Raw genomic sequence first — 9,273 nt, 5'->3', positions numbered from 1 at the left:
TTTGAACAGTGAGAGACAGAATAACAACAAAAAAATCCAGAAAAAAGCATGTCAAAAATGTTAAATTCATTTGCATTTTAATGAGGGAAATAAGTATTTGACCCCCTCTCAGAAAGATTTCTGGCTCCCAGGTGTCTTTTATACTGGTAACAAGCTGAGATTAGGAGCACACTCTTAAAGGGAGTGCTCCTAATCTTAGTTTGTTACCTGTATAAAAGACACCTGTCCACAGAAGCAATCAATCAATCAGATTCCAAACTCTCCACCATGGCCAAGACCAAAGAGCTCTCCATGGGATGTCAGGGACAAGATTGTAGACCTACATGGGCTACAAGACCATCGCCAAGCAGCTTGGTGAGAAGGTGACAACATTTGGTGCGATTATTCACAAATGGAAGAAACACAAAATAACTCAATATCCCTCGGCCTGGGGCTCCATGCAAGATCTCACCTCGTGGGGTTGCAATGATCATAAGAACGGTGAGGAATCAGCCCAGAACTACACGGGAGGATCTTGTCAATGATCTCAAGGCAGCTGGGACCATTGTCACCAAGAAAACAATTACGCCGTGAAGGACTGAAATCCTGCAGCGCCCGCAAGGTCCCCCTGCTCAAGAATACATATACATGCCCGTCTGAATGATTCAGAGGACAACGGTGAAAGTGTTGTGGTCAGATGAGACCAAAATGGAGCTCTTTGGCATCAACTCAACTCGCCGTGTTTGGAGGAGGAGGAATGCTGCCTATGACCCCAAGAACACCATCCCCACCGTCAAACATGGAGGTGGAAACATTATGCTTTGGGGGTGTTTTTCTGCTAAGGGGACAGGACAACTTCACCGCATCAAAGGGATGATGGACGGGGCCATGTACCGTCAAATCTTGGGTGAGAACCTCCTTTCCTCAGCCAGGGCATTGAAAATGGGTCGTGGATGGGTATTCCAGCATGACAATGACCCAAAACACACGGCCAAGGCAACAAAGGAGTGGCTCAAGAAGAAGCACATTAAGGTCCTGGAGTGGCCTAGCCAGTCTCCAGACCTTAATCCCATAGAAAATCTGTGGAGGGAGCTGAAGGTTTGAGTTGCCAAACGTCAGCCTCGAAACCATAATGACTTGGAGAAGATCTGCAAAGAGGAGTGGGACAAAATCCCTCCTGAGATGTGTGCAAACCTGGTGGCCAACTACAAGAAACGTCTGACCTCTGTGATTGCCAACAAGGGTTTTGCCACCAAGTACTAAGTCATGTTTTGCAGAGGGGTCAAATACTTATTTCCCTCATTAAAATGCAAATCATTTTATAACATTTTTGACATGCGTTTTTCTGTATTTTTTTGTTATTCTGTCTCTCACTGTTCAAATAAACCTATCATTAAAATTATAGACTGATCATTTCTTTGTCAGTGGGTAAACGTACAAAATCAGCAGGGGATGAAATACTTTTTTCCCTCACTGTAGGTAGGGATAAAGTACCTATAAGACTGTAACAGCAGCGTATGTGATGAGTTTAAAGAGATTAGAGCAAAAAGAGCCAATACAGATATTCCAGGTAGCTATTGGTTAACTAATTAGCAGTCTTATAGCTTGGGGGTAGAAGCTGTTCAGGGTCCTGTTGGTTCCAGAGTTGGTGCATCTGTACCCCTTGCTGTGCAGTAGTAGAGAGAACAGTCTATGACTTGAGTGGCTGGCGTATTATTAATGATATGTTATTCTTTAGGTATGTAGCAGCATATTTCTCATTCATTCACACCTATTTCTGCCTTCCACTGCATTTATCTATTCAATACTTGTTTTGCAACAAAAAAAGAGTGAAATGTTGGGTCTTATTAAAGCTGCAATATGTAATTATTTGGGCGACCGACCAAATGCACATAGAAATGTGCTTTATATATCTCATTGAAACCAGTAGCTCTGTTCTATGTGCGCTATTTATATCCTTCCTATTCTGACATTTATTTTTTGGTATTTTTCTTTCGGTTTTGTACACCAGCTTCAAACAGCTGAAAATACAATATTTTTGGTTATGGAAAATGTATTTCACAGTTTAGACAGTACAATACATCTCTACACTATTCTTGCTTGTTTTGTCACAACATGAAATTAGGCGACTATTAGAATTTTAGCAACTAGGAAATGGCGAAGGATTTATGTATAGTGCATCTTTAATTTCCAAATAGCAAGTTTTTTTATGGAATTTATTTTACTTGACAGTAATCCGGGGAATATAATGACTGTAACACCTACCGTTCACAAGCAAGATGGCGCTGACTTTGAGGAATGGATATCTGGAGATGCTGAGAACGTGTTGGAGATTACAATCACATATGAAAATTCCTGTTCTTAATCAAATGGGTAGGTTGTTTACCCGTATGTCGACAAATCTAAACTGGTCGAATTATTCGTGCAGTGTATTATCTCTGAAATAGAGCAAGCTAAATTTGCACGTTAGCTAACCATTACATCTCATAAACTTGGTGAGTGTTGTGTTGAAATCAAAAGGGAAAACAGCAGCTTTCATTAATGCGTCTCGTCTGTATAAAATTGGTAGCTATTGAATGTATTGAGCATAATCTTGGTGTGTAAGTACTTTATAGCCAACAAGCGTGTATTTCAGAGATTAATGAATAGGATCAATCTCTCTCTGAGGGGAAAAAAAAACTAATTGAAGAGCTGTCGTTCGGGACTTCTGTGTCCTGCCCTAGCACGTCATCAAAGTTCTCAGAGCATCAAATTACCATCAAGGTACAGTATATCCACTCAACTTTATAATGTAAAATGATTACTTCATACTCCATATTGATTCTAGATTACAATTCTTACTGTGTGATGTCTGATTTCAAGTTATTTAAAGAGAACACCTTCACCCATCCAAAATATGATAGACTCAAAATAACGCAATTTCGGCTCATGTGCCCCAGCAGTTATGTACCACAGACGTCCTTATCCAGACCCTTGTGGCCAGAAATGTCCTACATCAGCCGTGACGAAGAGGAGAGGCAGCACAAAGGTGTTTTGATAAAGCAATATCATTAAACACGCATCAAGGACTATTTACGATAAATAATTGTCCTCTAAAACGTTTTAATACATAGCTATTTTGGAGTGAAAGATAGACATAACATTTCAGCCTAGGGCTAAATCAATCTTTAGACTCATTGTATTTGTAATTTACTGTGTCTGAACGATCACTCTCCCATTGCCTTTCAGTGGTTCTAGAAAATGTGAACACTGTCCTTGCAAAGGAAGACTATGGAAGACTTTTTGCAGTTGTCCATTTTGCAAGTCGACAATGGAAAGTGACAAATGAGGACCTGATCCTCATTGAAAACCGCATTGATGCTGAATGTGGTGACCAGATTAGACTTGAGAAGGTCTGTGAGCTTTATATTCTTAGTGTTATTACTATTTGGAAAGGACTGATTTTCCACACGTGCCAAATCTTTTTAGTCTTGTCCCAGATCTTTTTATGCTCTTACCAAATCCATTGCTGTAAATTATTGCTGTAAATTACCTGTAAATTATTTTATGGATATTACTAAATTACAGTTCTCAAACACATGTACTTTCGCTTGCCCTATGTTTGGCACACAAATTAAGTCTGTTAACTGCAATGTTGGTAGACCCTAGAATCAAGTGCAGTCGTGTAGACTACACTTTTTTTATGGACAAAATCCTTCCATCTAATAGGTGCTGCTGGTTGGTGGAGAAGAGTTCACACTGATTGGGAGGCCCCTACTCGGGTAAGTTTTCTAGTTCTATATCTCAACTGAAGGGGAAATTATGCATGTTTGGGTTTTGAATGTATGCAGTAAGGCGTAGAATATACTGCACTTTTTTGTTGTTATATTTCTAACAGCCATTTCCCCTCCTCTATTCACATGTAGTCGTGATTTGGTCAGAGTAGAGGCAACTGTCATAGAGAAGACTGAATCCTGGCCCAAAGTTCACATGCGGTTCTGGAAAAGACACAGATACCAGAAGAAAAGAAGTATGTGTATATATATATATATATATATATTTTTTTACATGTTGAATGTTTTTCTTGATATTTAAGCAATGAGGTTAAAATAATATCTAAAATTGTGTAGTGTACAAATCTAAGCTGGCACAACACTATTCCCTGAATATTCCTATGAAGGGTATTTTAATTTAATTGGGAAACAATCTAAACAACAACACTCTAATGTAAACATCAAATATAATTTCCCAAGGAGAATTGTCAGCATGAACAAAGTGTGTAAAAGCTGCAAGAGTTTTACTGTGGGAAAGTGACACATTCCAAGGTAGCTAGTAGAAAAGGAAAGTGGGAAACCACTGTATGAATGGGTACACTACACACTTTTTAATTAAGAGATACATAGTTGGGTGATGGATCATAATCATCTTTTTTTTTAGATTTCAATGAATGACCTAAATTCCTCTGTCCACACATGCCAATTACTGGTCAAGTATAATTTGATATTGTTTTCTTGGAGTAAACAGGAACATTACATCTCTCCAGAGAGCGGAAATGACCCAGGATATCACAACAGAAAAGAGAGGCACACTTGAGGCCTTGCATTTTTCATGAATTATATGTTCAAACATTCTAAAGGATATTCATCCTCTGAAGTAAATTCTGTGAAAGCAATATGAATAACCTGACAGTATGTTTTTCAGAATAATGCTACATAAGTGTGGCTGCTGCAAGACTAACTATTGTCTTTTCCTTTTTCAGTTATTGTGCAACCACAGACAGTGCTTCGGATCAACACAATTGAAGTTGCTCCCAGATTCACATGATGCTATATGTTTTGAATTGTAAATAAACTTTTGGTCTGTGAATGTGCCACTGAAATTGAGAACACGTGCTCAGTATGAAAATATAATGGGAAAACGTATTTATTTATACACAACATTTGGTATCTTTAAAGTTAATCTTTGTAAATTTACCTTTTTTTATGTAAGCAGATGTGCTTATATTGTACATCTACAACAATCTGTCAAAGGTCAATTATTTATGAATCTGTTATGAAATCGGTGAAATTCAGGCACAGTTTCTCGCCTATATGACAAATAGCCATATGATATGTTGCGGAGTTGAGAAACCTAGCTTGAAGACAGAAAAGAAGGAAAACTTGAGGTATTCCAGTCTGGTCTCATAGACTAGACATAACATAGTAAACGAAAATCAGAGACAATGATTTCACACTTGGTCCCTTTCAGGCAATTTTTGTGAACTTAGTGTGGTTCGCTTATTTTTTGTGTGCAGTGTGAACACTCCAAAAGAACTCAGACCCCTCAAAAGAGCCCCCGAAGCGATCTGAACTGAGACCATCTCGAGAGGTGGTCTGACTTGGCTTTGCTTGAATTTGGGGTCTGGTTCACTTTTTTAGGACAATGTGAACGCCAAGCTCCCCAAGTTCGCTTGTCATTATTCCCGCACCACACTGTTTCCCCTGCCATAAACCCTCATGTTGGTGTCACAAAAGAGAGAAGATGAGGATCTGCATGTTTGTGGGAAAAACTGCTGTTTTTGGATATTGACTAGCGATTGTCAATTACTTTTATTTTTGTTAAGAGTTTTTTTGCTATATGTGATCTATAGGCTAAGAGACCTTCATAAGCTGTTTATTGATTGTGGAGTTTGAATAGTGTGAGAAGACAACATATTTGGTGAAAATCACAACATAGTGTAGGCAATCTATTCTAGCTCTTAAAGGGGCAGTAGCCCACCTTGGGTGTACAATTTTCAATGACAGCATTATTTATTCTGCAGTTACTCTATTGCTATGTATTCTGTTACCAATCAAATGTACATGTTAATAGTATCTTCTGATTCTAATGAATATGTCTCATATTTTAACTAAATGCAATCTATTAGCTTCTAAAATGTAAGTAGGTATATCTAGCTGTCCGATAACACATTTGGATTAAATGGCTTGTCCTGCACTTTGTAAAAACCCAGAGTACATGTTGGAAAATATCTTGGTTCCTTTCTAAACATAGCAATGTGAATGCAAAGAGGACTCGGCCCACAAAATAAGTGACATGAACTGGCAAAAGATTTGATTCCTCATTGAAAGGCAAGGGCAGTGTGAATATAAAGAGAACTGACTTATTTTGTTTTTCTACCCCAGAGTTCACTTTAAAGAGGACTGAGGTCGGTTCTTTTAAAACTCTCTCAAAGTAGTATGGTATGATTATATAAGACAGAATGTTACTGTCTGGGCAGGGTGGACGTCTAGTAACCCAAATGTTGTGTGTTTGAATGTCATCACGAGCAACTTTAGCATTTTAGCTAATTAGCAACTACTTAGTATGTTAGGTTAAATTGTTAAGGTTAGTTAACCATACGAATTCTAATACGTAACATATAATAAATGGATAATGGACATCCACAAATTAATACATACCATACATAACATATACTCATTTGAGGGCCAGGCTTTTTGTTTACTATATTACGTCTACCCCTGAGTCCAGGTTGCTATTCAGGAGTGCGGGTGCTGGTACAATCTCGTTGAGCTCGGGGAACGCATCGAATATGATTTGGAAACTTTTTATGGTTTTGAATGTTGATTTTGATTACTAATTTAACAACATCCAATGGATAAAGAAACCATGTCCACCAATTTTGGTCTATCAAGAACTTTGAAAAAGACAGGCAGTTTGTCTTCGAGAACGGTCAGGATAGTGATATTGGGCCAAGCGGCTGTTGGCAAAACTGGTAAGCACAGAGCCACTTTAGCATAGAAACAATCATTGATGTAGAAAATATTATAGCATAGGTTATGTGTTATCATCAGATTATCCTGATTTGCGCTCTAGTTCCAGACTTGCTTCAGTTTCACACGTGTAATATCTATCAAAAGTAATTTTCATAAAACTCATATTTCATTTCGTATTTTACAGCAATGGCTGTGCGATTTATCACTAGAAGATTCATTGGCGAATATGACCCAACGCTCGGTAGGTATTCGGAGGGAGAGGGATTGCGTCGACTTTAATCCGATATGTCATGCCATGCGTAAAGACGCAGTGTAGCCTAGTGTATTAAGGACTAATAAATAATTAGAACGAATATAATATAAATATGGATCACTCTATCAAGTTTGACAAACAATTGGCATGTCTTTCTGCAGAGACCATATACAGACATGAGATGTCTATTGGTGGTGATGTGGTACACTTTGAAATACTGGACACTGCAGGGCAGGTGAGCGTGCTTGGCTTAACCTAACAGTTATGCAATCCTCCTATGAAACAATCGTTTTGACATAGAATTGTAGGCTATCTAATCATCATTGACCACTCATGTTTCTGTCCAGATTCAGAATCCTGAGTATTTAATATAATGCAACCATGGTCAGCAGTTTGAAGACCTATGTGTTACCAGTCAATTGGCCATATTATTTCTGCAAATACATTCCACTCAATCATATACACTGAGTATAAAAAACATTAAGAACACCTGCTCTTTCCATGACATAGGCTGACCAGATGATTTTAAAGTCTTGAGACATGGATTGTGTATGTGTGCCATTCAGAGGGTGAATGGGCAAGACAAAAGATTTAAGTGCCTTTGAACAGAGTATGGTAGTAGGTGCCAGCCGCACCTGTTTGTGTCAAGAACATCAATACTGCTGGGTTTTTCCATACTCAACAGTTTTGTGTGTATCAAGAATGGTGCACCACCCAAAGGACATCCAGCCAACTTGACACAACTGTGGGAAGCATCCCTGTGGAACGCATTTAACACCTTGTAGAGTCCATACCCCAACGAGTTGAGGCTGTTCTGAGGGCAAAAGGGGGAAGGGGGGGTGCAACTCAATATTAGGAAGGTGTTCCTAATGTTTGGTATACTCTGGTATAGTTTTTTTATTGATATATGATTTTTGTGTTGTTGTTGCAGTTCTATATCTAAATATACATTTCTTGTAAGGAGGAAGATGCCCTGCTGATCGAAGAGAAGATAAAGTGGGGAGATGGATTTGTGATTGTGTACTCTGTAACAGACAGGTGTAGCTTTGACGAGGTCATGCGCCTCTGTTTCCTCGTCAATCACATCCACTCCTCTTCAGGCGCCCGCAAGTGCAGCCCTGAGCCTCCACCCATAGTTATTGTGGCCAACAAGAAGGACCTTGAGTTTGACCGAATGGTGAGCACTGAGGATGGAGAAGGCCTGTCACAGGGCCTAAAACTGCCCTTCCATGAGATTTCAGTGCGTGACGGATGGGAAGAGACAGCGGCCGTCTTTAGTGTTCTTTATGGAGATGTGATCCAGCAACTTGACACTTCCCCAGCCTCATTTCGCAGGAGAGCAGTCTCCAAGCTGATGGAGAAGATCCCCAGGATCAACTCCAATCCTCCTGGCACCCCTGGCCGCAGCTTCAGCTTCAGCTCATTCAGGGACTTCCTGCCTGACTGAGCCGGATGGGTTGGGGCTCTGAACAGCGCCTGTGATTTGGCTATTCACAGGGGAAAAGTGAAACATGTTGTTCTGGCAGCGTGCCTCTCTAGAATAGCTGTGTTAGTGCTCTATGGAAAGTGATACACTTGGACACCTGGATACCTGGATAAGAGACTTGGACACATTCGGTCGGAAGATGGACCTAGCAATTACTGTAGAATGTAATTCTATAAATATTTGTGGGGATAAGATTAAAATCAAGCGTAATAAGAGTATTACAATTCTGTTTTGTATTTTGATGAGACATGAACAACAAACTAAATATCAAAAACATCTAGAAATAAAATGTAAATATTTGTTGCAGTATCATGAGAATAAAATGAACATTCTGCAGATGTACACAGAGAGTATATTTTTGAAAGTAGAAGAGGCAGGTGTATTTGATCTTTCCTCAAGATCGATCTTTAAGGCAGTAGAAACCATTACCTGCTTCGATGTTTATGTTTAAGTATATTCTTTGAAAGCCACAAACTACACCTACTATCTGAGGTACTGTATATACACAAAAGATAACGTGGAACTTAAAGTGGCCCCATCAAATATTCATGTTAACCATATACTCAGCACAGTTTAGGGCTTTTGAGTAAAAAGGGCCTTAAAAAGGATCCTATTTCTGAAACCTGATACAAGCCTTTACGATTAGGGGCACCTGCAATAGAAAAGACTGCTATAGTTGCTTTGATGTGCGGGGGGTGCAAGGAATGTATTGTATATTGGCTATACTAATTTGATATTTATACACATGGAAAGATGGATAGTTGTGAAGACCAGGGAGAAGATGACTAAACAAAGCTTATGGGTGCTATTGAACAAAAATATAA

General features: G+C 39.1%; 1 protein-coding gene across 11 annotated transcripts; it reads left to right on the top strand.

The window, feature by feature from the left end:
• Nucleotides 1-2,211: 2,211 nt before the first annotated feature.
• On the top strand, nt 2,212-8,790 carry rerg (Ras-related and estrogen-regulated growth inhibitor). 11 transcript variants are annotated; one of them, XM_045707931.1, is made up of 9 exons: nt 2,274-2,352; nt 2,703-2,742; nt 2,919-3,007; nt 3,208-3,371; nt 3,688-3,740; nt 4,718-6,709; nt 6,895-6,951; nt 7,125-7,198; nt 7,925-8,667. In XM_045707931.1, exons 6-9 carry the CDS (start codon nt 6,589-6,591, stop codon nt 8,408-8,410), a joined length of 738 nt encoding a protein of 245 aa, XP_045563887.1. In that variant the 5' UTR covers nt 2,274-2,352; nt 2,703-2,742; nt 2,919-3,007; nt 3,208-3,371; nt 3,688-3,740; nt 4,718-6,588; the 3' UTR covers nt 8,411-8,667.
• The last annotated feature ends 483 nt before the right edge of the window (nt 8,791-9,273 follow it).

Source organism: Salmo salar, chromosome ssa26 (genome assembly GCF_905237065.1).
Source record: "Salmo salar chromosome ssa26, Ssal_v3.1, whole genome shotgun sequence".
Classification (NCBI taxonomy): domain Eukaryota; kingdom Metazoa; phylum Chordata; class Actinopteri; order Salmoniformes; family Salmonidae; genus Salmo; species Salmo salar.
Note: the sequence above shows the minus strand (reverse complement) of the source record. Positions and strands in the feature narration are given on the sequence as shown.

Excerpts from the sequence above, each read along its gene's own strand:
- rerg (XM_045707931.1), top strand. The coding sequence starts at position 6,589 with ATGGATAAAGAAACCATGTCCACCAATTTTGGTCTATCAAGAACTTTG. Across the intron at positions 6,710-6,894 it reads AGCGGCTGTTGGCAAAACTG|CAATGGCTGTGCGATTTATC; the intron begins GTAAGCACAGAG and ends CGTATTTTACAG. Across the intron at positions 7,199-7,924 it reads TACTGGACACTGCAGGGCAG|GAGGAAGATGCCCTGCTGAT; the intron begins GTGAGCGTGCTT and ends ATTTCTTGTAAG.